Source organism: Phocoena phocoena, chromosome 7 (genome assembly GCF_963924675.1).
Source record: "Phocoena phocoena chromosome 7, mPhoPho1.1, whole genome shotgun sequence".
NCBI lineage: Eukaryota > Metazoa > Chordata > Mammalia > Artiodactyla > Phocoenidae > Phocoena > Phocoena phocoena.
In genome coordinates, this window is record NC_089225.1 from 114327532 (window position 1) to 114355134 (window position 27603).

The 27603-nt window shown below is 66.6% G+C and overlaps 1 protein-coding gene across 1 annotated transcript; it reads left to right on the plus strand.

Moving 5' to 3' along the window:
* Nucleotides 1–27378, plus strand: GPC1 (glypican 1). The gene is made up of 9 exons (XM_065880833.1): nt 1–166; nt 21565–21723; nt 23797–24188; nt 24794–24959; nt 25674–25804; nt 25892–26011; nt 26111–26244; nt 26604–26779; nt 27143–27378. Exons 1-9 carry the CDS (start codon nt 1–3, stop codon nt 27376–27378), a joined length of 1680 nt encoding a protein of 559 aa, XP_065736905.1.
* Nucleotides 27379–27603: the final 225 nt, after the last annotated feature.

The window sequence follows — 27603 nt, forward strand, 5'->3', positions numbered from 1 at the left end:
ATGGAGCTCCGGGCCCGAGGCTGGTGGCTGCTGTGCGTGGCCGTCGCACTGGCCGCCTGCGCCCACGGGGACCCTGCCAGCAAGAGTCGGAGCTGCGGCGAAGTCCGCCACATATACGGGACCAAGGGCTTCAGCCTGAGCGACGTGCCCCAGGCGGAGATCTCGGGTGAGTGACCCGGCGCTCCCGGGTCTCCCCTGCGCCCCCTCCTCTCTCCCGTTCTGCTCTCGTCCGCCCTGCGCCTCCGCGCCCCGAGCCGCCCTCCCTCCGCCCGGGTCTCCTCTGCTCCGCTCGGCCGCCCCCCGGCCCCCAACACGCACACCGGCCCCTTCCCGGCGGAGCTCTCCTCGCCGGGCGGCGGACCGGGCGGTCCCCGGCTCGGTGCGTCCTCCGGGACAGGCAGGGCTGAGCTGCGGGGCCGGCTGTCGGGGCGCAGCCGACGGCGGCCGTGGGCTGGGGACTCCCACCGGCTGTGCGGCCCTCTCCGGGAGGCGCCTCGGGTCGGCCCGGGGATTCCCGGGGGTCCCCGGCAGAGGCAGCCTAGGGGCCCCGGGGCGGTCGGGAGCGAACTGTGCGCTCGGGGAGGGGCGGGGGCGAGGGTGGAGAGGCTCGACCTCTGCCACCGGGAAGGGAACATCACCTCGCAGGGATTCCTGCCCGGGGAACTTGTGCTCGCTTGGCACTCAGGGCCGCCTCGGGCGGGGAGTCCAGCTGCAGGTGGTCGGCGCCTTGGATCCCGCCCAGGAGCCGTGTCATTTCTTTGTAAGAGCATCGCCGTCTCAGGCGGCCTCAGCCCTGCAGCTGCCCGCAGTCCTGCCCACACCCTCCCTGCAGGCCTCTGAGGAGCTTTGGGGACTGGAGTGAGGGTGGAGGTCCAGGGATTTCACAGACACCCCCCAGGCTCTTTCCTCCAACTGCAAACGTGTCCAGAACCACCGTGGGTCTGCGCGTCTGTTCAGGGTGCCGGGACACGGCGGATGAGAGCAGAGCAGACCAGCTTCCTGCCCTGGGGAACTCCTCCCAAACTGGGGTGGGGGTGGGGAGGGGGCATTCGAGTAGTGACACGGGGCACATGGAATGACCACAGCCACAGGAGTTCTGAGCGAGAGAGGAGTGTGAGGGGCAAGTCCATGGCCGTGTCTTGCTGGGGAATGGGAGGGGGCAGCCAGGCCCTGGACCCCAGCCCCCAGCAGGGCAGGACCCACAGAAGCCTCTGCCTTGATACCTTGACAGCCCCCTGCCCTGGGTTCAAGTCCCCCAAGGTAGGCCTTCCTGTGCCTCTGTCTGCTGGCAAAGCCCTGTCATTGTCAGGGCTGCCACCCTCCCTAGGGGACAGGTTTTGGGGGGCACATCTGGGTGCCTGGGGCCAGCACACGTCGGTTCATAAGCCCCGCCACCCGCCATGCAAACAGAGGAGCTAATGCCCGGGAATCCCTGGCCTTTCAGTTGAGTCCCTTCCCCTGGACACCAGGGTCTCAGGGCAGCTGAGCAGCTGCCCTCACCCAGCCCCGATCTTAGACGGCACTCCAAGGTCCCCTCGCCCCACAGCTCTCCTTCACACGTCCACTCCCACTCGGCCACTGTGTCCTCGGGGCCATCCTAAACTTGATCGCGTCCACAGGCCTCTGTCCCAGTCAGGCTGAGAGACAGAGTGGCAGAGTCTGGGCAGCCGTCAAGGGCTGGGAGAGAGCAGGGCAGGCTGGAGAAGATGAGGCGGGGCCGGCAGGGGGCTGGGTCTTGGCCTCCTTGGGGTGGGGCTGCAGTGGGTTGGGGACCCGGGACCAGCAGAGTGCCTTGCTGCGCACGTGACGGAGGGGGGGTGTACGGCCGCCCAGCAGCTGTCCGAGTACCGTGCCAGCCAGGGCTTCAGGTGCTGCCCGCCCCCCGCCCCCCCGGGGCCTGGACTGCGCCCCCTCCCGACCAGTGCCCGTGGCTCCTCCGTCCCAGATCCAGGGGCTTCTGGGAAGCCGCTCTCCCCAACGCCCTATGGCTTCAGCCTCCCCCGTAAGCACCTGAACTGGAGAGTGCCCTGCAGGGCCCAGGCCCCGAGGAGAGTGCCGGCGCCACGTGGGGTGAAGGAAACAGGGTGACCTCCCAAGGCAGCGGCCAGTCCTGTCCTCTCCAGCTCCGAGCAACTTGGCCGGGCTCCGTGGAACGGGCGCCCTCTGGTGGCCCCGTGGTGACACGCTGCTCTCGGGGATCCGGGCCTTTGGTCTCCTGTCCTGCCAGCCGGCAGGCAGACTTCTCCAGCCTGGGGAGCCCCTGGGGTGGACGCCTGGGCTGGCTGGTGGGGTAGAGACTCAATGCTTGCTAGTCGTTGGAAGGGAGGGAGGGCGGCCCTGGGTCTTTGGGTGGGCTTTCCGGCCTGTGCCTGCCCGGGAGAGCAGAAATGGTGTGGGCTCACGAAGGAGGGACCATCAGTGCGCACGGGGCTCCCGCTCGTGGCTGTGTGTAGTGTTTTGGATGGACAGCCAGGCGTGGCCGTGATGAGGACGATGGTCACATCCCCTTTTACGGGATGCACAGCCCAGGTAGCCCTCCCTCCGGCCAGAGCACTGTATGGAAGGTGAGGGGGAGCTACCTCTCCAGCTGGCTCCCTCTGCAACACTGGGGAAAAGCCCAACCCCGTGCTGCATCTCACGCACACACATGCGTGCACACACACACGCGTGCATACAAACGCGCACACACGCACGCACACGGGCCGGCCATCTTCTGTCTCTGCCTGTGGGGTTGCTTCTGGTCCCCAGCTGTCTCCTGAGCATCTGCTCGGCCTCCTGACACTTGACACGGTTTGTCGTGTCTCTCTGACCCTTCGCTGAGGCCCCGGGGGCGGAGGCCACCTCTGTCTGTACTGTTCTCTAGTAGCCACAGAGCCTGGCGCAGTTCCTGGCACAAAGTAGGTTCTCAGTCACAACTTGCCTGCTGTATGCCAGCCGTGGTGGGTGGGCAGTGGGAGACGGAGGGCCTGGGCACAGGAGAAGGGGCCTGGACTTTGGGGATGGAGGTCAGAGGGGAGCGTGGGCCTGTCAGTGCAACACGGACTGGTGGGCAGCCCCTCTTCTCCTGGACCCCGGCTGCCTGTGGATTCCCCACCGAGGACCACCCCTTAGCCTCCCAGCAGAAACCACTGCTTCTCTGTGCCGTCCTGCCCGAGGCCGAGAGAGCCCTCCGAGTCTGTCCCTCAGCCGTGCGGCTCTCGCAGGCCATCTGCATACAGCCCGGCCTCACACCAGACGGTGGTGCGCACGCTGTCCTGTTCAGAGGGCAGAGGCCCCCGTGTGCCTGGCCTGGGGCCCCAGGGTGGTCCGTGGGCTCCAGCTGCTGCTCTGTCCCTTCACCACTAGAGCAGCTGAGGTTTCGTCATCCCCAGCGTGAGGGCAGGATACGCCCGCCCCCGCGCTGTGGGGAGAACCACAGGTAGGGGGGCCACCTGCACGATGCAGCGGCCTGGCCCTTGCTGGAGCCGCAGTGCCGGACACGCTGCGTGCTCCTCCGAGGGGCGGGACGTCCTCTGTGGGCCTGGGCTCAGAGGCCAGCCCTGCTGCGTCAGCCTCCCCGCCACCCCCCCCCACCCCCGACCTGGCTTCTCTGTGCCTCTGTTTCTTCACGTGTGACAACGGGAATAGTCACGACCACCGGAAGGCTGCAGGAGGGGTGCATGCGGACGCCATGTACTCTGCGGCTGCCCCAGGCGTGTCTTCCCCTCTGCCCCCCGCCCTAGAGGCCGCCGGAGGGCCTGCAGGCAGCGGCGTCTGGAACTTGGGAGCCCTCAGCGTGGGTCCCTCCGCGTGACTGTCTAGCTGGTACAGCGGATGAGGAGGGCTCTTTGCAGACCTGCTTCACAGGAAAGTAACTGAGGCCGAGAAGCCCCACAGCGTTCTTCAGGGGCCTCGGCCCACGTGGAGCTCTGAGGTCTAGAGCCCAGTCTGGTGACCCCGAAGCCGGTGGCATTAACTGCTGTACAGTCCTGGGCTCTGTGTGCTCTGGAAGCCTCGTGACACCCCAGCCTGGAGGCCTGAAATGGGGCCTCGAGGGCAGGCCCTTACGAGCCACCAGCTGCCTTCTGGTCGTGGACTCCACTGCTTAGGCCGGGTTAGAGCTCCTCTTAACCGGGTCGCCTCCTGCGCCTTCTCCGGGGCCGCCCTGCCTCCACCCCGACTGCTGCCGGTGACTCGGCCTTCCATGTAGCCGGGCCTCACCCTGAGCTGGTCCCGGGAGCCTGTCCAGTGAAGGCCTGCCGCTCCTGCCCTGCTAGAGAGGGCTGTTCCAGGGGCGTGAATCAGGCGACCTGCCCGGGGTGTACGCAGAGGATGGACCAGCTGTGTCCTGCTGGCCGACCCTAAGAGCAGCCCCTGGCGTGTTCCCAGCACCATGCTGGGCCAACTCCCCCAGGAGTCATGGACAGATATCCCATCCGGGGGTAGGTGAGTCCAGAAGACAAGACAGGCCGGTCTTGGTAGACTGGTTCCATGCCGGTCCTAATAAGGGACAGCGTGAGCCCGTGGTGGACAGGGCTGCAGGGCCACTGAGGCCTCCCAGGAGAGGGACTGAGGACACCCCCGCCAGGCGGCAGGTGGGCTTCGGAGCCGCGAGGAGAGCAGAGGGTGTGTGGGTGCTCCGGGCCTGTGCTAGGCCACCCACGTGCACGGGCGCAGGTGTCGGCCTGGCTGGTCCTGGACAGGGAGACAGGCCAGGAGAGGGGCTCACCCAAGGCCACGCCGGTATCAAATCGGGCCCAGGCCTGGACACGTCCAGGTGGTGAGAGGTTGGTCAGCTCTCCTATAAGCCAGACCCTCCTCCCTGAGTCCTGGCTTGGTTCAGGAAGATGTCAGACCAAGACTCAGGGCCCAGGCCTTGCCTGTCTGATGTCTCTCTGCCTGGTCCCTGGCACCAGCTGTGACCACATCTAGCCATCAGCACAGCCCTGTGGGGTCAGGTCATCACCCACATTCGGGAGAGGACACAGGCTCAGGAGGGCGAGGGCTCCAGCCCGGGGCCACCTACCGCGTGCCAGCTGGCGGCATTCTTGCCACGTGTGTCTAGGAACAGGCCTGGGCAGGTGCTCTGAGCTGCCTGAAGTCTCTGGGCGGAGATGGTTCAGGCGGAGGTGCTGCAGTCCTCTCCAACCCCAGGCCCTACGCCCTGTCCCCAGCTGTGGGGTGGGGGCTGTCCTGTCCTCCCAGCCGTGACCCCTGCACTGGGGGCAGGGCCGGGGCCTCCAGCTTTCTCGACTGTTCTTGGTCTCGCCATGGGTGCAAGGGAAGCTCTGGATGTGAGGGGTGCATACTGGCTTTCCTGGCAGGAATCTTGGAATCCTGGGTAGATTTAGGAGCCCCTGAGGGGGCCAGGCCCTACCCACCCCAGCCCCTCGTCTGCCTGTGGCCTCAGCGTTGGCTCCCACCAGCTCCTGGCTGGCTCACCTTCCTGGCACACGCGCCCCCTCCTGCCAGGTCGGCCCTCCCCACACCCGCCCTCCGCACATGCCCATCACCATCCTCCCTCCGGGGCTTGGCCCTGCTGCTCAGCTTCCCAGGCATCCCCAACACACCCACTACTCTCCAGGGCTCTCCCTGTTTTCCCGGGGTGCTCCCCAAGTCTGGGCAACCTCAGCAGTAAGTACACTGAGCACCACCCATGTGGTGCCGGGCTGGGCTGGGTGCTGGGCTCAGGCGTGTGTCCGCTTCCCCCGGCTGCTGGCACAGATGCAGCAGGCTAGGCGGCCTCACAGCAGGAGTTGATTGTCTAGCAGTTCAGAGGCTAGAAGTCCAAGATCGAGGTGTCACTGGGCTAGTACCTCCTGAGGCCGTGAGAGAGAAGCTGTTCCGGGGCCTCTCCTGGCGCCTGGGGGTTGCAGGCGATCCTCGGGGGTCCTTGGTCTGTAGTCTCTGGGTTTGTCGTTATGAGTAGGTGTCCCTGTGCTGGTCTGCTTCTGAATTTCACTTTATGGAAATGAGGACACCAATCCTATCAAGTTAGGGGCCCAACCGGTTCCATTTGCAAAGACCCCGCACTCAGATGAGCTCACCTCCTGAAGTCCTGCGGGTTAAGACCCTGACATATGAACGAGGGTCAGGGTTCAGCCCATTGCAGGCGTGGCACCTCACTCTTGGGTGCATCCTGTCCAGGGGCGGGGATCCTGGGCTCTGGGTATTTCGGTGGGTGGCTCCTCAGGACAGGGCCATGCCATAGGCTCAGGGTCTCGGCCCAGACGTGCACCAGGGCCTTGGTGCTGGAGTGAGGGTATCAGACCATTCTCACCCCCACCAGCCTGCAAGCTTCTCAGGAAAATGGCCAGAGCTCTGCACCCTGTGGGCCTTAACTTCTCCGACTGAGTCCGAGAGGAGGGCCGGGGGCCACTCATTCTGACATTCAGAGTCTGGTAACTGCCGACCCGCTGATGCATCTCACTTGTCCCAGAACCCGGCTGGGCAATGAGGGGCCCAGCTGTAAGACCTTCGTGGGGGTGAGGGGCACCCGTCTGGGAGAGTTGTGACTCGCTGGCACCAGCTTGCAGTGGACAGGCTGGGGGTCGCCCCCACAACAAGTGCGAGGGCCCCTGAGCAGGGCACACAGCATGCGGGGCAGGGTGTGGGGAGGGGAGGTGGGCGGGCCGCTGGCTCCGTGGCCCAGCCGAGGACGCTGGCTGCCGATTTGTGCTAAGTGCTCCCTGGGTTCTAGAGGCTTGGCTGGATGACAGGGCAGGCCCGGCGGGCTCCATCCACCCTGCTCCCTCACCATCTGCCCTGACCTCGGGCCCCTGGAGGCCCAGCGCCCTGCCTGCCACCCCTGCTGCACCTTGGAGGAGGAGAGCTGTGCGGGCTCGGACTCCGGCGGGGGGAGGCCAGGCAGTTTGCGACTTGGCCGAGTCCGGGGCTGCAGGGAGGCAGGAGATGGAAGATGGGGTCCAGCATCAGGTGAGGACCAGCCAGCAGCACCGTGAGGCAGGCCTCCCATCAGCTCGCGCGTCTGCAGTGTGGCCGAGCCCAGGGCCCTACAGGTGGACAGGATGGACAGGGTGGCCACAGCCGGGCCTGGGGCCAAGGAGAGCACCTGGGCTGGAGCAGGCCAGCAAGCGGAGGCCCTGCAGGCCCCGCCTTCCTCACCACTCCTTCCCACCCACTGAAGTGTCCAGGAGCCAGCCCCGGCCTCGGTCCAAGGCCCTGCATCCTTAAGCCGTGCCCTGGCCTCCACTGGCCCGTTGCCGCCTCCCGGAGCGGGCGGGACGGGGTGCCTGCAGGGCAGGCCGGGTGCCACCTGGCGCAAACACTTAGCGTGCAGGTGGGGAAGCTGGGTCCCAGAAAGGGGTCCCCAGTGCTCAGAGCCCTGTCCCTGGAGTAGCTTCTTCTCCGTGGCCTTGCTGCCCTGGCCCAGGTTTGTCCCAGGTATCTGGTGTGGGCACTGGGCAATGGTGCCACCCATTGAGGGGGTGCCCCAGAGAGGAGGAGGTCAGGGGCGAGCCCTGCCTCGTTGGGGCGCTGGGGGGCATCCGTGTGGCCCTGTCCGTAGGTGCTGGGCGTGCGTTCCAGGCTGCAGGGGTGAGGTCGGCCAGAGGACAGAGCTGGCGGGGAGGCCACAGAGCTCCCACAGGTACAAGGAAAGACGGGCCCTGGCAGGCCCCAGAGGACTGAGGGGCTCCAAGGCTGGGACAGGTGGGCGAGCCCCAGGAGGGGCTGGGTGGGGTGTCCGGGAGAGGAGCCGGCCTGAGAGAGGTGCACGTGAGGACTCGGGCTGCAGGAGGGCCCGGCCAGCCGGCTGGCAGGAGAAGACAAGGTCAGGCTCCGCTCAACTCTAGCCCAAACTCTGCCGGCCCACCACCTCAAGGAGGGCCTCCTAAGCTCAGAGCTGGTCCTGCCGACGGGCACCAAACGGCCGCGCCCCGCCGCCCCGCCTGCTTGGAAGGGACGAGGAGAGGCTGGCCAGGCAGGAGGCAAGGCCCTTCACCCTCCTACCCGTCCATCCATTCATCCGCTCTGTGCTCACCCTCAAGCCATGGGCCCCACCCCCGGAAGGTCAGGGTCTAGTGAGAAACCCCGCAGTCCGGAGCCAGGCAGCCACTGGCCGTATCCTGAGCCGCGTCTGCGCCCCGGCTGTTGGCCCTGGGGGTGGATTAGGCTGCAGTGCTCCCAGCAGCTTGAGGGATAGGCCAGCACGTCTCCCTCTCAGGCGGGCAGCCAGGCCCTGGACAGGTGCACCTGGCAGTGACTGTGGCCCCATGTCTCCCTGGCGGGGACATTTCTTGGGCCCGCCGTCAGCACCAGAACCTGTGGAGGTCTGTGGCCTGTGCACACCTTCGGACAGCATCCCCAGTGCTGAGGACCGCTCTCTGAACCTGAGGGTGGCCGTACGGGCTCGTCTGTGTGTCTAAGCGCATCCTTGGTGCCTGGGGCCACCTGTGGACATCTGGGCCCTGTGGTGAGCCACGTGTGACGTCTGTGTGCGTCCTCAAGTGTCAGGGGCTACGGAAAGTACACCCCACCCACCTGGGACCATCTGCAGGCCCTGGGGAGACAGTTATGCCCCCTGCTTCAGGACTGGCTGAGGTATTCACTCCCACCTCCCTTCATCATGGAGTTCGGGACACACTGGACCCATAGGGGTATTTTAAAGGAACGAGGCTCTTAAAACGTTAAGCCCCACCGTCCCTGACCCCCCTCCCCTGGCCTGGCAGTGGCTGCCCACAGGCCACGCCAGGCGCCTTGCCGGTCTCCCTTCCAGTGACCTAACACCCAGGGACTGCCACCTGCCTGTCACTGTATGTTTGGGAGCTGCTGCAGGTCAGACGCACAGCTAACCGCCCCAGGATAAAGTGGGTGTTCCCAACCGGGAGCCGTTCCCAGGGGGCGTTTTCGGTTGTCACAGCATTTAGGGGAGGTGACAGGGAGGCCAGGGACCCCATGAAGTGCAGGACTCTCCTGAACAGGTGGGAGGTGGCTTCCCGAAACGCCAGTCCCACCCCATGAGAAGCCCTTGAACCGAAGCTCTAGGCAGGATGGAGCCAGCGGCCGAGAGGGCAGAGGGGAGGGGGCACCCGTCTGCTTTGGGGCCAGGATGGCCTTGCAGGGATGGTGGTGGAGTCAGCTCCAGAAGGATGGGCAAACTGGGGTGGACAGACGTGGGTGTGCAGGCAGGCCATTTGAGGCTGGGGTCCTTCACCAGGGTGCACCGGAGAGGCCCAGGTTTAGGGGTCAGGGAGTTCATGAACTTGACTGAGAAAGAAATTAATCTCCTTTTTTGCTAACCTTTAGCATTTCTTGTTACTATGAACAAGGTGACGATAGCATTCTAGAGTCTGGGACTTGGTCACCAGTGGAAACTGCTGACTTTTTCATGTCCCTTTACGTTTGTAGCAAATATCTCAAAGTACCGTTTCCACTCACCACAGCTCTGAGTCTCTGGTGGGCATCAGACCTGCAGGATGTCAGAGGAAAGCGCATGGGCACCACCTCACACACCTGTTTGTAATATTCTGATGGCTGCAGCACTGCAGCTAGCTTCCTTCATGATCCTCTGCGTAATTTTTTACTTCATTACTTCTTTATTCTGGGAACGGGTCTGCAGTCTTCAGCCAGCGGCCAAGGAGGCCCAGGGCCCAGATAAGAGGAGGCCTCTGAGCGGCGGGCTGGGCCCTCAGCCAAGGCGGGAGGGCCGGTGGAGCACCACGTCTGCCCCAGGAGAGCCAGCGGGCCGTCCGGGAACTGGGGCAGAGCGGGGCCCGGCCAGCTGCCTGCGGGTGGGGGTGATAGGGACACAGAGATCAGTCTCTCTGAGTCACTCGGTAGTGTTCCTTGAGCTCCTACTGTGTGCTGGGCGCTGTCCTCGGTGCTGAAATGCAGCTGCAATGCCATCCGCGCAGGGACTGGAAGGGTGTCAGAGGCTTCACGTGAGCTGCAGCTTTGCTGGCCACGGTGACCACGTGTTACTTTTGTAAGTTATAAGTAACGAGAAATAACGTGTGGGTTTAGACACACGCATGCGGTTTGGAACCATACATGTCCCCCTTGACCACACAGCGAAGACCCCTCGCAGCCTGGGGCGGCCCCTGGCCCACGTGCCGCTCGGCCACTCGCTGTGAGCCGTGGCCTTCTCGCCCTGTCCTCCCTGAGGGCTTGAGGTGCTCGCTCGGCCACAGCTCCCCTCCTGGCCCGAGGGTCCCATGCTGCTCTTTCAGGGCTCTTGCCTTGGGCCCCCCACCCCAGGCATTCCTGGCCCAAGGAACCAGCCCCCACCTCCTCTGCTACCTAGAGTTTTCAAGGCCACCCCCCTGGCCCAGGGCCAGTGTCCTTTGGATCCAGTGGCCATTCCCAGTGGCGTATGTCTTAGGAGACAGGTGGAGCCCTAGCAGAAGCCAAAAGCTGGTCTCCTGGACCCGGCCATCCAGCCGCCAGGTTTCAAGTCTGGCGCCATGCTCCCTCGCTGTGTGACCTTGGGCCAATTACTGAACCTCTCTGTGCCTCAGAATCCTTTTCTGTAAAATGGGGATGGTAGCAACACCTGCTGTGTGGAGTGGTTGTGAAACTGGGTTCTCGTGTGGAGTGCTCAGCACGGGGCTGTGTCCTGGGGGGGCATCACGGCAGGCGGGGGAGCCTGTTGGAGAGACAGGCCCATCCTTTCTCCAGAGGTGGCTGTGGGGAAGAGTGCCCCCTGGTGGGGAGGGAGGCCAGCCTGCGCCGGCCAGACCCAGGGATCGACCCCACCCCCACACTGGGGGTCTGAGGGATCGGGCTGGAGAGGAGGGGCTCCCTGGTCACTACTGCTGCTTCCTGGGTGGCACTGTCTCGTGGTGTCCCGTGTTCCCCTTTGGCTGGCCCTGGTCCTGAGAAATTGGGAACTGCAAGAAGAGTTGGCTGCAGGCCTCTCCTGGAGGGGCAGCCCGCGATGAAGGAGTGCTGCCCCAGCACAGGGCTGTGCCGCCAGCCAGGAGGGCTCTTGGGGCAACCTTGGAGGGTGGCAGCTGGTATTCAGACATGAATCCCAAGCAGAGGCCCAGAGGCCCTGCAGGCTCTGCAGAGACGTCGGAGGGTGGGGGGAAGACAGTGCCAGCAGGACCCCACTCACGGCCAGCCTAGGGGCCTGGCAGCCCGCATCAGAAGGGGCCTCTCCTTGCCCAGGTCATGTGGGGCCTGTCCCCGCCCCTTTGACCCCTCTCTGGGGATGGCGCCGTCTGCCCCAGGAATCTGACTGCCCTGGGCGGGACCGTCCCACCTCGCCTGCTGGATGTGGCTGAACAGAGCGGAGACCAAGACACTGGGTGCCGGAGGGAGCAGAATTCCCGGGCTGCTTAGGGACCTGGCCCTTCCCTGACGGACGTGTCAGCTTAAGCACCCTGGAGAAACTGAGCTGGAGAGGTCAGGAAATAGGCTGGCCCACCCATTCCCACAGGCCCCCAGGACCCACAGGAGGTCAGGGTCCACCTTTGGGGAGCCGGGAAGCGGGCAAATGCCGAGGTCACCCGGCTGCCCCAGGTTGGGAGCCCTCCGTGTGCTTGGCTGGTGGGGGCCCTTTCTGGTGGGTTTGTGCTGCTGGCGGGAGTGTCCCGGCAGGTGTCCCTCCCGTGCGGCGGGGGGAGGGGGGGCGTGGCCGCTGGCCCCACGGGCTCCTGCCCAGCTGCCTGACGGTGTTCTAGGTCTCAGCAGCTCCTGGCCACTGACGAGGTGGTGCAGGCTAGCAGGGTGGCCAGGCCACCACTCTGCCCTCATCTTCCAGGAGACTTCATCTCCGTACCTGGGACCTCTGGGCTGCTTGTGGGCCCCCAGGTGCCCAGCACTTTCATTTCCTGCCCTTCAGTGAAGACAGGGAGGCACTCGGGCCAGTGGAAGGAGACCAGCACTAGGCAACACGTTTGAGACATTGAGCAAGTCTCAGAACCCTCCCAGCCTCAGTCTTCCCATCTGTGAGATGGGGATAACTGTATCTTCCTGTTGACTGAGACGGTGAGGCCCACCACTCTCCAAGGAGGCGGGGGGCTGTGGGAAGGCAGACCCTGCCCTCCTGCCGCTGGCATGGGCAGGGTCTGAGGCCCTTTCCCGGGGAGCCTGGAAGGCAGTGCACGTGTGTGCATGCCCACGTGTGGCGGGGAGTTGCCGGTGGGGAGCCTGAGTGACTTCGGTCAGGCTTCCCCCCACGCCCCACAGAGGCCCGGGCCGCCAGATTTAGCAGCTAAAACTACAGGAGACCCAGTTAAATGTGCTGTTTCAGATAGTTAATAATTTTGTAGCGTATGTCCTGAATGTTCAGGTTCCAAATAAACAACGGATACATTTTTAATATAAGTCTACTCCACGTATTTAGTATAAGTATGTCCCAGATACTGGGGAGGGGGACCGTGTGCGTTTTTGGTGGTGAGAGATGCATAATAGAATTTCCCGTTTTAATGACTTTTACGCGCACATTCAGCGGCGTGAAGCTCGTCCTGCTATGCAGCCGCCGCCGCCACCCACCCGCAGGAGTTTCATCTTCCCCCACTTCGCACCCATGAAACACTCGCCGCCCCCCGCCACCCCGCTCTCTTCAGTGCCTGGGAATCACCATTCTACTGTCTCTGTGAATTTGACTCCTCTGGGGACCTCATTTAAGTGGAATCATAACAGTATTTGTCGTTTCGAGACGGGCTTCTCGCGTCCAGCGTCGCGTTTTCAGGGTACGTCCCCGTGGCGGCGTGTGTCGGCACTTCGTGACTCCAGGCTGAATGGCGTCCGTTGTATGGATGTGCCCCGTTGTGTTTATCTGTTCAGCCATCAGTGGACACTTGGGCTGTTTCCACCTTTTGGCTCCTGCAGATAACGCTGCTGTGAACAGGGGTGGAAAAGATTCTGTTCAAGCCCCTGTTTTCGGTTCTTTGGGGCCAGATACGTTTATTCTGAAAAATAACGCATCGTCTCTCTGAGAGGCCCAGTCAGCTGTGTCCTGGCTGTGTCTGCGGCAGGCCCTCCCAGTCGTGCCTTTGGGGCTGGGCTCGGTGCCCCGACACCGGCGAGCTGGGTGTGTGCTGTGCACGGAGGTGCTGCCTGGGCGGACGTGCTGAGTCAGCGGCTGGGGACCATCGCACCCGAGAACTCCCAGGGCCCTCCGGGTGGCCGTCTGCATGTCGCCTGCGGGCAGAGCGTGTCTGTTCCCGCTTCAGCCGCCACCCTCCTGCTCAGGAATTCCCCTGGGACTGGAATCAAGGGAGGTCTTGCGATGGGAGAGGCGGGGGAGGCCAGGATGCTTCCGTGTCCCTTGCAGCACTCCAAGCCGAGTCGCCTGGGCATGTCACTCTAGCTCCGTGTGTGGCGCCGGCAGCAGTAGAATGGGAGAGAGCAGTTGTCGTGAAGAGGAAAGGATTCTCAAACCCGGAAATGGCTGAGACCCTTGCAGGCACCCAGTGAGAGCTCCGTCTCATCAGGAGGTGGCCGGGGCCTCTGGAAGAATAAGGGAGTCCTTGTGGACTGTGAAATCAGCCCCGCGGGCCCCCCTCGCACCGGCATGCAGATGGCTGTCATGCCGCCTCTGGGGAGGGGTCGGGTCGGGGAGGTGCTGGCTTTCCAGGGGAGGGGGAGATCTGAGGCTGCGGCTCTGGGGCAGCGCGGCTGTTAAGCCTCATTTCCCTGAATGCCAACACTGCACAGAGATCCTTTCTTTATACATATTTGTTACTCGGCACCAGGTCCAGCCTGGATGCCGGGCAGAGAGGCGAGAGGAGAGGAGGCTCCCACCGGCAGGCCGAGCAGCTCTCCTGCTGCTGCTGAGAAGGGGGGCCAGTCGGAAAGCCCCCAGGGAGGGCTGCCCATGGTCAGGGAGGCTAGAGGCTAGGCAGGGGCTTATGCCCAGAGGGACCTGGAAGGCTTCCTGGAGGAAGGGAGAGGTAAGTGGGCCTTGAAAGAGAGTAGGGCAAGGGAGAAGGGTGCGTGAGATCAAGGGGTTAGTGGAAGCAGCAGGTCAGAGCTGGATGCCAGCAGGGATGGCCATGACCTTGGAGATGGCTGCCAGGCTTTGTGGGGAGTGGCTCAGTTGGGGGTGAGCGGCTGAGCCCCTCTGTTCCTTCCCCTCTGCATTTATGGAGCCGGTGCTGGGCATGGGCCTGGGACTCAGCCTGCCTCCGAGGGCTCCCTCAGTGGCACTCAGGGGTCTGCTCTATATTCCGGCCCAGCTGAGAGTCTGTGCCCTCTGCCCGTTCAGCCTTCCCGGCGTGGATGGATGGGCCTGCGTTGGGTCTTTGGGGGAAACTGGCTGAGAGGACCCCTGGGCCGCAGTGTCCCCTTCTGCTATTCCAGGATCTCCCCGGTGGACACGACAGAGGCAGGCGGCATCAGTCCATCTCCTGGGCTGCCCCCCTGGCCCAGAGGTTGGGTGGACGGGCAAGCTAAATGGGAGAGCTGTACGGAGCCCAGGAGTTCCCACCCGGCCCCTGTCAGGGATGGCTGTGTAGAGTCCTGGGTGAGTGTCCTCTGCAGCCTGGCTTGGGCCAAGGATGAGAAATCAGCGCTGAGCTTGGCCTGGTGGGTGAGGCTTCCAGGGAGCATCTCGCTCCCAGGCCCCGTGAGAGAGCCTCCTGCCCTGCGACCAAGACCTGGGGTCACGGGCACAGAAGACGCCCCTTCATCCCCAGTTTGTTCTGAGGCCACGGTGTGAGCCCTGAACCCCGAACCCCTGTGGGGAGGCCAGTGGGAAGAGGCCTGGCCTCTGAGCCAGAGCTGCTTCCAGGCCCACCTCCGGGGGGCCCACCGCCTCGCCAAGGCACCCCCAAGCCCGGTGCCTGCCGGCAGGGTGGCCTGCGCAAGGAGGGGTCCCTGAGCAGGAACCAGACAGCAGAGAGCGGCCTTGTGAGTTACCGGGTGGAACCCCCTTCTTCGGGGGCCCTCAGTGTTCTGGGCCGCCCTGGAGAGGGCACTTCGTTCCAGAGCTACCTGTGCAGCACGTGTCTCCGTGTCCCTGTGCGGGCTGGCCGGGGTGGGGGCGGGGGAGGGGGGGGACCCGGCGCGGCGGCACTGCGGGAAGGGGGACTCAGTGGGTGGTTTCTCCAGCGGGTCTGGCAGGCACGGCGGAGGCAAGGAGCAGGGCTGGGGCTGCAGCGAGGGGAGGGGATTGGTCCTGGGTGTGGGAGGGTGAGCCAGGAGGAGGAGGTGGCTGAGCCAGAGGAGGGCGTGGCCAGGCGCGGTCTGATATTTCCTAGGGAAGCAGATCAGGACGTTAGGATGGAGGCCCAGGTCCCTGAGGCCAGAGGCTGCGGGCTGGAGAGGGCGGGGAGAGGATACGGGAGTGACCGATGGTGGCCCTCGAGTGCCCAGACAGCAGTAGGGATCTGGTCGTTGTCATGCGGAGAGGGGACCCTCAGGCAGTGGGCTGTCACTCTCCTTCGGAGAGAGCTGACGCCCCTCCCATCACCATTCTGGGATGGGCCCTGGCTCCCCTGCGCACCAGACTCCAAATGGGGAGCAGCCCCCCGTAGGGCAGGGCGGCAGGAGCCTGGCGGGCACCGGGTGGGCCTCTGGCCGTGGGAAGCTCGGGGGCTGAGCGCGGCTGCCGAGCCGGCGGCAGGAGGGGTGCGGGGCGGCCGCGGCGGTTTCCTGGGAGACGGGGGCGGTGCCGAGCGCAGCGGGGCGGGGGCAGCGGGGGGAGGCGCGTCGCCGCGCGGGGAGCCGCCGCCCTCCACGGTGCGCGCCAGTGCGGCTGTAGTGCCGCCCTGGGAGGCGGCCGCGGAGTCCTCCAGCCGGTCCCGCTCGGCTCCGCTTCCGCGCACCTCCTCCAAGCCCTCCAGCCCGATCCTGCTCATCCGCCTTTCCACGGGCGGACCCCGAGACCCCCACGCACCCGCGCCCGGACCGCCGCCGCCGCCAACGCCACCACCGCAGCTGGGGACGCCGCCGCCGGAGCCGCCGCCGAGAAGGGGTTTCGGGCTAAGCCCGGGCGGCGTCCGCGGAGCTGGGATCCAAGCCGGTGACCCCGCCCGGGCCCAGCCGGCCGCCCGCCCTATACCCATTTCCATCTCCGCCGACCCACCGCATCTCCATCCGCAGGCCCGCTACCCTCACCTCCACTCGCTCCTCCTAGCCATCTTCATCTCCAGCGCTGTCGTCCCCCATCACCACCGCCAGAACCCCACCTTCAGTCCATGCTACCCCGCCCTCACCCTCACCCTCACCACAAGCCCTCGTCTGCGCCCTCATCCATTTCTCCATCCCCTTCCCGTCATGAGCCCCCTCGCCAGTCTCCGTGTCCACCCCATCGATCCCTCATCCTCAGTGCGCCCATCACCAACCCACCTCTCCTCCCCTCAGTTCCCCACCTTCACCCCATCTTCGCGTGCCTCCCGCTGTATCCCCGCAGCGCCCCTGCCACCCCTCCCCGCCCCCATCTCTTCCTGCAGCAAGCCCCCCTTCCTCTTCCGTCAAACCCATTCCCCTCCCCTTCGCTTGCGGCAGCCCCTGCGAGCCCCCTCTCCTGCCACCCCCGCCAGGGCCTGCCGCGCCCACTGCGGCAAGCCCCTTCCCCGCCAATCGCGTCGCCCTCCTGCCCGCCCCCCTTCGCCTGCCGCAGGCCCCGGCGGCGCGGCCCCCCTGCTCTCTGCGCGGCCGCGCCCACTGCGCCAGCGCCCCCCGCTCGCTGCGCCAGGAGCCAGGAGCTCGGCAGCCGCTCCAGACCCCCGCGCGCCGGCTCCTGCGCCGCGGCGTGGGGCCCTCGGTCCTTGGCCGGCAGCGACTGGCGCCCGGGCGCTCGGTCTTTGTCCCGCCGCCAGCGACGCAGCCCCTGGGCAGCGGGACCCCTGGCGAGCCTGAGGGGCGGACCCCTCCCGCCGAGCGCAGAGGTGTCGCAGCCGAGACCCCTCAGTTTCGGTCCCCGTGCGTGACGGAGGCTCCGCAGCGGCGGCAGAGGGCCGCCTTGGTGATGCTGTCACGTGGCCGGAATGGTGGAGGGGCTTAGGGCCGGCGGAGAGGTGGCCGGTGAGGGTTAGAGAAGCGCGCTGGGAGCGGGGCAGGAGGGGTTACGGGTTTTGTTGCCGCGTTAGGAGCGGGGAGGATGGTGGTTGAAATGTCCCGTCTGAGGTGGGTCTGAGGCTGCCCCCCTGCATGGACTCTAGGTGCTCGGGGTAACCCTGCGACAGAGACTGGCCAGGGACAAACGCTTCTTGGTCGGGGCCGGGGTGGGGGGGGCGGGGTGAGGAGATGAGGAAAGAAGGTCCGGAGCTCGGGTTGTGGGCGGTGCCCAGGGGACCTCGGGTTATTTGTCCAGTGCCCCCCCGCAGCAGGGTCCTGCAGCGCCCACTGGAGCTGGAAGGGGTCCAGGAGCAGGAGTGGGCATGGACAGTTGTCCCAAGAAGGGTCACGTGCTTGGGGAGAGCCTTCTGCACGCCCCACCCCCTCAGCAGGCCAGCTGGGGTCCAGAGCTGAGAAGAAGGGAGGGGTAGGGACGCAGCCCCCTAACTGCTTTTCCAGACCTGGGCCTCTCCCTCGTGTTTTGGAGGCCAGGGTGCCTAGAACTGGCCACAGAGCTGCATTCCATCACCGTCCTGGGAGGCCAGGGCGGCTAACTGCCTACACCGAATTGCCGAGAGTATTCTAGGGGCGGCAGGATTTGTTGGTGCAGAGCATCTGGGATGTGGCTTTAAAGGCAAGTTGAGCAGGCGGTCTTCGTACTCCTGTGTGAGCTGCAGAAGCTCTGGAGAGACGGGCTTGGTGTGGCGCCATCTTCCCTCTGCAGCCTCCTTGGGAGGGCTCTAGGGCCACCAGTCAGGAGCGGCTGCCAGGCTGGGCCCGGACAGAGGAGGTCTGCATCCAGCATCGGTGATGGGGATCCCTGTTGGGGTGGGGTCTTGGGCTAAAGCACTGGGTCTGCAGAGCCGGTGGGGGGCCTGCTGGGTGGGAACGCCATCAGGAGGCTGCTTGCGCCTTAGGAGGGCTGGGAACTGCGGCTGTGTCAGCAGCTGGCGGGAGGTGTGAGGCTTAAAGGTGTTCAAGCCATAGGCTGATGGGACTTGCTGAGGAGAAGCCGGAATCTGGGGTGCCCCCCGGAGGTCTGAGTATGGGGGGAAGAAGGCGGATACGTGGTCTGCCAGCCAGCAAGAGAAGGAACTGCGGGGGAGGGGGGGCGGGGTAGGAAGCGAGTGCAGGTGTTTTGACCTGGGGAGGGCGGCTGGGGGTTTGGAGACTTGGGACCTAGGGGCCGGGCCTAGAGGAGAGGCTCTAAAGAGACTGGGGATGGGGGAGCAAACCTGCCATGAAAGAGCTTCCCCTCTTCCTCCCAAACCCTGGGATCATGAGAGGAGGAGGTGTCCCAAAGGCTGAGGGAAGGGAGAGTTCTAGAAGGATGTCGTCTGCTCTTGAGAAAGCAGCAACAGACTGAGGAAGGAAGGAGGGGCCGTCACTGGCCAGCTGGGGGAGAAGCCTCAGTGCAGATGGGAGGGGTCAGTGGGAAGAGGGGCCAGGCTGATGCCTCCCAGTGGGGAGGGGAAGGACTGGAGGGTGGGACTGGGCAGCTCTAAGATGGACAGGATGCCAGCCATGCCCTCCTGCCTGGCCCGAGTGCCCCCCTTTCTCCAGGCGTTTAGCCGAGAAGAGGTGAGGGTTTGGGGGTGGAGGCGTGAAATGACGAGAGGGGGATTTTATCAGTCTGCCTTGCACACTTCCAGGGTCAGGGAGCTCACCTCCCCTCTGGCGGGCCCCACCCCCCTCCAACCGTTCGGCTTAGATCAGGGAGCAGACTTGCTTTTTGGGAAGGTGCCCTGCAGAGCCCACCTCTGCCCGGCTGATGTCCAGGACCGACAGATGACCCGCGGGCCCAGGCCGAGCTGGGCCAGGGCCTTGCCCACCGACTAGCAGCGGCCACCGCGTCTGCCCTGCCGCGGGCTCGGGGAGCCTCAGCCCAGCCTGCCCGGGGCCTCAGGCCGGCGCCCGGGCTCTGGCTCCGTGTCTTCACTCCCGTGTGTGTCCGAGGAGGGAGGGAGGGACGGGGGCTGTGCTGGGGCGGCCGGAACAGCGCAGGTCACCGGGCTGGCTGGACGAGGTGGCCAGGCGGGGCTGAGGGGGCGCCGCAGGGAGGCGGCGGGGGTGGGGGAGGGGCGGGGAGGCCAAGGCGGGGGTTGGGGGGGCGGCTCACGGCTGTGAGCGGTGGGTGGGCCCGACACTGCCAAGGAGCCGGCCTGAGAAAAGGGGGTCCTGGGTGTTTTGTCCTCGCCTCTCTCCCGCCTGCAGGAATGGAAGGTTCGGGAAGGAGGGCGGCCAGCCGGGGAGGCCACCTCGACAGCCTGCACCCTCCTGCCTCTCCTGCCTGCCCGCCGCTGCCCCGTGGCCCATCCAGCCTGGCCTGGGTGCCTGTCACAGCTGAGCCTAGGCTGGCACCTGCAGCCGCTCCCAGCCCCAGGGCACGTCCCCAGTTCAGCCCCCGACCCCCAGCCTGGCACCACCACGGCCCGCTGGTCCCAAGCAGCAGGGGAGGGTCCTCGCCAAGGGTGCTCTCCCGGCCCCTGCCAGGGGGGAAGGCGGTCAGGGTCCAGGCCCCTCCTGGCTGGGTGCACACGGCCCTGTTGCACAGCCTCCGCCGTCAGGGAGACGGGTCCACTGTCTGCCCGGCTCTGCCAGCTGGGACGCCAGGTGGGGGACCCTCGTCCTGCTCCGTGAGCTGCCCCCTGCTGGCGAGGGTGCAGGGCCACGGGTCAGCGTCAGCAAGGGCAGCCAGAGGAAGAACTGTCTCTGGGGACATCCCGGGTCCCAGCCCTCCCCGCCCCCCGAAGGAAGGAGGGCAGGGATGGGGGCGCTTACTCTGCCAGGCCCTGGGGAACCAGGCTCTGTCCCTCCAGCCCAGCTGCTTCCCGTGAGGCCCGCACGTGGCCAGAAAGGCCTGACTCAACCCGGAGCAGGGGGCAGGTCCCAGACCCCTGACTCCCCACCCCGCGGGCCTGGGGCTCTGCAGGGCATAGACACACCAGCTCCGACACCTACCCCACAGCCAACCCTGTTCCAGGGTGGAGGCCACAGCGCCCCTTAGACGGCAGGCCCTGGGGGCAGGTTTGTGAGGCAAAAGGGGGAAGGGGCTGCGCTTCCTGCCTCTGCCCCCGCCCTCCTTCCTCCCCGCCAAGCCTCTTTCACCTCCCTCGAGTGCCCTGGAGTGTGCAGCGCCCCTCTGCCCCCTCCCACCGCGCCTGGGGCACCGCTGCCCTCTCCTGGCTGTTACACTGATGGGCACAGAGCTGCAGACAGGCCATAGGGTGACTGTCCTCTGCACCTGTCCCTGCTTCCCCGGGGCGTTTGCAGGAGAGGAAGATGCTCAGACTTAAGTGTGACCTAAGCCTCCCCCGCAGGCTCTTCAGGGTTAGTTCAGCCTGCGGAGAATGACTTGGTCTTACCCACCCCTCTCCCCCGGGCAAGGCCTCCGCTGGAGGCCGCTGCCCACCCTGCAGCCCCCCACCCCTCAGGGCAGCCTCGGGACCCAGAGAGCTCTGCCCAGGCTGCTCCACGACCCCCTGCAACCGTGCCGGGCGCACCGGGCGAGCCCTCGACTCCAGCCCCACACAGCCCCTGTCCGGGCCAGACCCCTGCGTCCACTTCCCTCCGTGCCCTGCCCCGCTTAGAGTCAGGAATTGCGGCCTGGGGGGAGTGGGCCTGGGGGGCTGTGAGGCAGCCTAGTGGCCGTGGGGGCCTGAAATCGAGCGGCCTGAGCCACTCGGCCCCTGACTGTGTGACTTCAGACAGGAACCCTCATCTCTGCCAGCCTCAGTTTCCTGGTCTGTAAAGTGGGTTCACAGCACCCACCTCAGAACTGGGACCAGCACAGTTTCAAAGGTGCGCCCTGCACCACGAGAGTGGTGGAAGCAACCTCGGTCACGTCCTAGCGCTGCTGTAAGCAGTGCTGCCGCGAGCCCGCGCCCGGGCGGTGGCACGGGGGTGATGGGGGCTTTGAGGGTACAGAGGACGGTGCACACACCTGAGGGGGCTCGGTGTGTCCTGCCAGGTGGGTGCGGGGCTCGCAGCAGGGCCCCAGCAGACTTGTGCCCGGGCTGTCCTGACGGGGTGGGCCTCGGCCTGGGGGGCCACTGCCTCTGGCCGGCCCGGAGCTGTGGGTGGGTGGCCTGCAGGGCCTGCCGTCCTCAGTGGAAGCTGGCACCCCGCACTGGGGTCGGGGAGGGGCGCCGGGCAGGCCTGGGCACTTGCGCTGTGAGCCTTGAGTCTGGCAGCCCCCCGTGCCCTTCACACAGGACCTGAGGCCTCTCTGTGCTGAGGTCCAGGCGTGAGCTGAGCTGCTCAGGGCCCCTGGGGCGGCCCTCCTCTCACGCAGGGGGCGTGGAGGAGGGCTCAGCCTTCCGCACACCTGCTCTACACCCATCCCCACCGGGGCTTGCCCCAGGGGGCCTGGAGGTGGGATTCTGCAGAGGAAGCCCTGCTCCTGTGCCCCGTGCCGAGGGCTGCACGGCCCACCCTAGGCGCTGCCCCGAGCCAGGCCTGCCTTCCCCCCACCCTGGCAGGCAGCCCCACCTGCGTGCCGATCACGTCCCCTCTCTGCAGGAGAGCCCACCGGCCTCGAGGCCCGTTCTCCTGGTGCCCCGCCCCCCAGCCTCCCATAGCCCTCCTCTCTCTCACGCCAGCCCCTCCCCACAGGTGAGCACCTGCGGATCTGCCCCCAGGGCTACACCTGCTGCACCAGCGAGATGGAGGAGAACCTGGCCAACCGCAGCCGGGCCGAGCTGGAGACGGCGCTCCTGGACAGTGGCCGGGCCCTGCAGGCCACGCTGGCCGCCCAGCTGCGGGGCTTTGACGGTGAGGGGCTCCGGGGCCGCAGGACACTCACGGCGGGGGGCTGGGCACTTGGGGACCTCTCGCAGTGAGGCAGGGTCAGAGGGGACGTAGTAGCAGAGCACTGGCCGCGTGCAGGGGTCTGAGCAGGGATCCGTGAACTCGGGGTCACCTGCAGGTCTCCGTGCACCCCGAGGCATGCACGTTTGGGGAGAGCCAGCCTGTCCCTTCCATCAGGCCCTCAGAGGGAAGCCTCTGCCCTCCAGAGCTCTCCTAGGCACCTGCCACTGGCACTGGCCACCAGGTGGTCTGGAGCTGGGGAGCTCAGCGTGAGGACTGATATCGGGGGCCAGGCCGGGGCTGCAGGGCGCTGGGTGGAGGCACAAGGAGTTCGGGGCCCCTGCCGTGGCCCTCGAGCCTCCAGGTCAGCTGTGTGTGTCAGTCATCTATTCCCAGCCCCTCACCAGCTCTCTCGTCGTGTCTGGGCCCCTAAACAAGGGATGGCGGGATGACGTCGTGACGCTGACAGCGGGCACCTCGGAGGGGATGGCGGGCGCCGGTGGGAGGGGCCCCAGAAGTGACAGCTGACGTCAGAGCCTGCACAGCATCCATTCGGGACACTAACCTGTGTTAAAAGCGATTCCTCTTCCGCTTCCAGGCCCACTTGTGACCCCCACCCCGAGAGTCCTTTCCACCTGCCCCTCTGCGTGCCGCTTCCCGCCCCGCGCCTCAGCCCCACTATCGTGCCTGCTCCGGCTGCCCCCGTGCCTTGTGCCCCGGGAGCAGTCCTTACCTGGCCACCAGCGGCAGGGGTCTCAGAGCCTTCGTCTGAAGTGCGCCTGGGACCTGCGTGTAGCAGGGCCTCGGGTGGCTGTGTTCCAGGACGCGGGGCCCACGCTCACGCGCCACACCTTCTGGGCCGGCTGCCAGGGTCCTGGCTCAGAGCAGGACCCTGCTCAAAAGATGGGGCTGGGGGCTGGCCGTGGGGTTGGGGGCCCCACGACCACCCCGTGTGCTGCTGGGCTGGCGATGAGCTGCAGACTGCCCGTTTGGGCCGGAGGCTGGCGTGGGGACCAGGACCCGGAGTCCCGCGGCGGGAGCTGGATGGGAGCTTGGACCATCCGCTCCTTCCCACAGTTCCCTCCTGGGGAGCTGCAGGGGCACAGCCGGAGCTGCGGGAGGGTCTTGGTGGGGTGGGTGTAGACACGGGTCCGAGAGCCAGAGGCCTAATGTCCACCACGCCTCAGAGCAAAGCCAACCTGGCCGTGTGTCCCTGGACACCCGAGTTTGGGCCTGTGTGGGGAGGGCTGGCCACAGCTCTCGAGGAAGCGTCTGAGTGGACGGTCTGTGTGCTTACGGACCCTGCTGTCTCCCTGCTGAAAGGGGCGGACGGCGTTAGGGGCCTCGTTCTCAGCACACGGGGCCCAGAGGTATTTCCCTGAAACCACAGGGGTCTGCGGCCCACGCTCATGCCCCACCTCGGCACCCCCCTCTGAGACTCTGGGTGCATCCCGAGGGCTGCGGAGACCCTCTCCAGACCCTCAGGCTGTCCAGCTTCCAAAACCAGAGAGAGGGCATCCAAGAGAGATAAGGACGGAGGGGGAGGGCAGGAAGCCCAGGAGAGCCTCAGAGGTGGGCAGGGTGGACAGTGCAGAGGCACACCCCCAGGGCAGGGGGCCTGGCTGGGTGACAGAGAGGCTGGGGGAGGGGGAGGGACGCAAGGAGAGCTGCTGGGAGGGAAAGCAGGCGAGGGACGCCCTGGGGCTTCTTCCCCCAGTGGGTCCCAGCCCGACTCAGAGCACCCTCCTGCCCCTCCACACAGACCCTTGCCAGGTGATCTCCGGGGGCACTGAGGCACCGTGTGTCCCCTGCTCAAGGCCCAACTCAGAAATGGATTCTGGATGCCCAGGCTCCGGGCCAGGAGGGGGAGGTCTCAGAGCTCCGTGGGGGCGGGCACCCAGGGCCCTTGCAGGCTCTGATGACTCTCAGAGCACCGGGGGTCCCCGGCAGAGCCCCCTTAATGCCGGTCGCGCTGCAACAGCACGCGGGGTGGGCAGGGGGCTCCGGGAAGGCCTGACGCCCGCCTCCCGTGCGCAGATCACTTCCAGCGCCTGCTGAACGACTCGGAGCGGGCGCTGCAGGAGGCCTTCCCGGGCGCCTTCGGGGAGCTGTACGTGCAGAACGCCAAGGCCTTCCGCGACCTGTACGCCGAGCTGCGCCTCTACTACCGCGGCGCCAACCTGCACCTGGAGGAGACGCTGGCCGAGTTCTGGGCCCGCCTGCTCGAGCGCCTCTTCCGGCAGCTGCACGGGCAGCCGCTGCTGCCCGACGACTACCTGGACTGCCTGGGCAAGCGGGCCGAGCCGCTGCGGCCCTTCGGGGAGGCGCCCCGCGAGCTGCGCCTGCGCGCCACCCGCGCCTTCGTGGCGGCGCGCGCCTTCGTGCAGGGCCTGGGCGTGGCCAGCGACGTGGTCCGGAAGGTGGCCCAGGTGCGCGCGGAGGCCCCGCCCCCTGCCGCAAGTCCCCGCGCCCGACCCCGGAGCCCTGGGCCTCCCGGTGTCCCCTTCCACCCCCCACCCAGGCGGGTGGGAGGATCCGGCACGCGAGCTCTGCTCGGGGCAGCGATGGCCAGGCCGGTCCCAGGCAGGAAGGCAAGGGAAGAGGGCTGCGGCTGGATGCTGAGCCAGCTCCAGGGGTCAGGTGGACGGGAGACGGGAGATGAGGGAGATGTGTGCTCCGAGGCCGGTGCGGGGGATGCCTGGCCCCGTCGGGCAGCTCGCTCGCGGCAGACCCGCCAGCGTCGGGTGTGGGACGGCATCGTGAGCCACCTCCACCCCCACTGGGGTCCCTGACGAGTCACCCCCCGCCCCAGCCTCCATCCATTCAGCTGCGTGGTGGGCGGTATTCCCGCTTCCCTGGGAGGGTTCGTGACCGCTGTGCCCCGGGGAGTCGCGGCGCTGGGAGTGTGTCGCTTATTAGACGGAGCCTCTCCACGGCCAGCAGACTTGCTTGGTCATCTGAGAAGGACCCGGGCGCGCCTTGTGGGGCTGCACACCTGCTGCGGGGTGGCGCTCAGGCTGCCTTGCCTCCCCAGGTACCCCTGAGCCCGGAGTGCTCACGGGCCGTCATGAAGCTGGTGTACTGCGCCCACTGCCTGGGGGTGCCCGGCGCCCGGCCCTGCCCCGACTACTGCCGCAACGTGCTCAAGGGCTGCCTGGCCAACCAGGCCGACCTGGACGCCGAGTGGAGGAACCTTCTGGGTGAGCTCCCACTGCCGCCACCGCCTGCGGGAAGGGGGGTTGGGGGCGTGCAAAACCGGGCCTGTCCTCTGGAGCAGGCGGTCCCTGGGGCGAGGAACAAGATGCCCCCTGAACGTCCCGAACAGACTGCAACGCGGGCAGCTGCCCGGGAGGGAGCCCTGCGGGGTCACAGTCCTGCCCTTCTCCACTGAGCGCGTACGTGCCAACACGTGCGTGAGTTAACGTGTGCGTTGCTGCCCTGGGGTGGGCCAGCTCTGAGGTGTGCCGACGTGACGTGGGTCACCAAGCAGCTGTGCCAACACAGATGTACCACAGTGTATATACCTGCTGCTGCGAGGTGAGCCCGCGTGCATCCACATCGACACACGGGGGCTGACGGGAGGGCTCAGCGTGCCTGTATACCGAGATGTGTAAGTTCTAACGCGTGCTGACACGTGGGCCAGCCCACATTCGCGCTGAGACACGTGCTAAGGTGGACGTGTGCTGGCGTGCCTCGAGCCGACGTGAAAACGTGTGAGGTAACATAGGCACGTGGTGGGCCAGGTGTACGTGTGCCGACACACACAGGCGCTAACGTGTACACGGGCTGGCCTGAAGTGAGCCGACATACAGATACATCGTCTCGTACAAGCTGCCGTGTGTGTGGTAGCACGTGGTGAGCCAGTGCGCGTGCGTACAAAGCGCCCCCTGTGTGTGTGCTCACGCCCGTGCCAGACTCCATGGTGCTCATCACAGACAAGTTCTGGGGCCCGACGGGCGCAGAGAGCGTCATCGGCGGCGTGCACTTGTGGCTGGCAGAGGCCGTCAGCGCCCTACAGGACAACAGCGACACCCTCACGGCCAAGGTGCGGGCAGGGGCGTGCAGTGGGCGAGGGGGGGGCGCCCCGGATACAGCCTCGTACCCTTCCCGGACACTTGCATTCTCCCCCCAGGTCATCCAGGGCTGCGGGAACCCCAAGGTGAACCCCCAGGGCCCCGAGCCCGAGGAGAAGCGGCGCCGGGGCAAGCTGGTGCTGCCGGAGAAGCCACCCGCGGGCACGCTTCAGAAGCTGGTGAGGGGCCCCTCATCCGGGCTGGCCCCGGGGGGAAGCGGTTGGGGGTCCAGGGCAGGCTGGGCCGGGGCGCCCAGGGGCCTGACTGCTGCCCTGCAGGTCTCCGAGGCCAAGGCCCAGCTCCGAGATGCCCAGGACTTCTGGATCAGCCTCCCGGGGACGCTGTGCAGTGAGAAGTTGGCCATGAGCGCGGCCAGCGATGACCGCTGCTGGAACGGGGTGGCCAAGGGTCGGTAGGTGCCCCCTGGCTGACACACTCCGTCCGTCCTCCACGGCCCCTTGCCGGTCTGGGGCACCAGCTGTTCTGTGCATAGGGCCATACCTGACGCGGGACACCCAACGGGACCCAGAGCTGGGATGAGGGCTGAGTCCTCGCCCTGTGCCAGCTCCCCACGGCAGGCGCCGTGCTCAGCGCATCCTCACCCCACTGCAGTGGGGTCTGCACGGGCTCCCGTCGGCCCCTGGAGCCTCTGGGGGGGTCTCAGGCTTGCCACCGCCCTGACGGGGGGAGGGGAGCGGGCAGGCATGCTGGGGCAGTGCCCCTGTGCGGGGAGCAGGGCAGTGACCCAGGGCCTGCCTTCCCGGCCTCCAGGTACCTGCCCGAGGTGATGGGCGATGGCCTGGCCAACCAGATCAACAACCCCGAGGTGGAGGTGGACATCACCAAGCCCGACATGACCATCCGCCAGCAGATCATGCAGCTGAAGACCACCACCAACCGTCTGCGCGGCGCCTACGACGGCAACGACGTGGACTTCCAGGACGCCAGTGAGAGCGGGGCCCAGGGTGGGCCTGGGGGCTGAGAGCCGAGGGTTGGTGCCGGAACGCCAGGGAGCACCCCCGGCCGGGCAAGGGTGCAGCGGACGGGGCCCTCGCAGCCCCCGGGCCTCCACAGTGGCTCTGAGGACGCTGCCGCTGCCCGGTGTGGTCACAAAGTCCCCCTGCCCCTTGTCCCCAGGCACAGTTGTGACCCGGCCCGGACGTCCTCCCAGCCTCGGCAGGCCCAGGGGGTCGGGTTGCTGTGGTCAGGGTGGAGCTGGCGTCACTGGCCCGCGAGGCCCAGGCGGAGGGACGCGGCTCTCGGGGTCCCCAGGGCTGGGCGGGCCCGCTGGAGCCGCCTCTTCTTCCCAGGTGATGACGGCAGCGGCTCAGGCAGCGGCGAGGGCTGCCCCGACGACGAGTGTGGCCGGAGGGTCGGCAGGAAGAGCTCCAGCTCCCGGACGCCCCTGAGCCACGCCCTGCCCGGCCTCTCGGAGCGAGAGGGTCAGAAGGCGTCGGCCACGGGCCGCCCGCAGCCCTGCACGCGCCTCCTGCTGCTCTCCGGCCTCCCGCTGGTGCTCTCAGCAGCCAGGCCCCGGTGGCGGTAACTGCCCGGCCCCAGGGCCCGAGGCCAAGGACTGACTTCGCCAAAACTCGAACCAGACGGTACAGGAAGGGTCGGCGAGGAACCGCGGCCGTGACTGTGCTGGGGGCCGGGCGAGGGGCTGTGCCAGCCACCCTGGCTTTTAGTTTTGTATGAGGCCCTCAGGTCAGCAGGCAACGGCGTCCCCAAAAGCCATGCATTTCAGGGACCTCGGGGATGCCGGTGCCGT

Excerpts from the sequence above, each read along its gene's own strand:
- GPC1 (XM_065880833.1), top strand. The coding sequence starts at position 1 with ATGGAGCTCCGGGCCCGAGGCTGGTGGCTGCTGTGCGTGGCCGTCGCA. Across the intron at positions 24,189-24,793 it reads TGGTCCGGAAGGTGGCCCAG|GTACCCCTGAGCCCGGAGTG; the intron begins GTGCGCGCGGAG and ends TTGCCTCCCCAG. Across the intron at positions 25,805-25,891 it reads GCGACACCCTCACGGCCAAG|GTCATCCAGGGCTGCGGGAA; the intron begins GTGCGGGCAGGG and ends TTCTCCCCCCAG.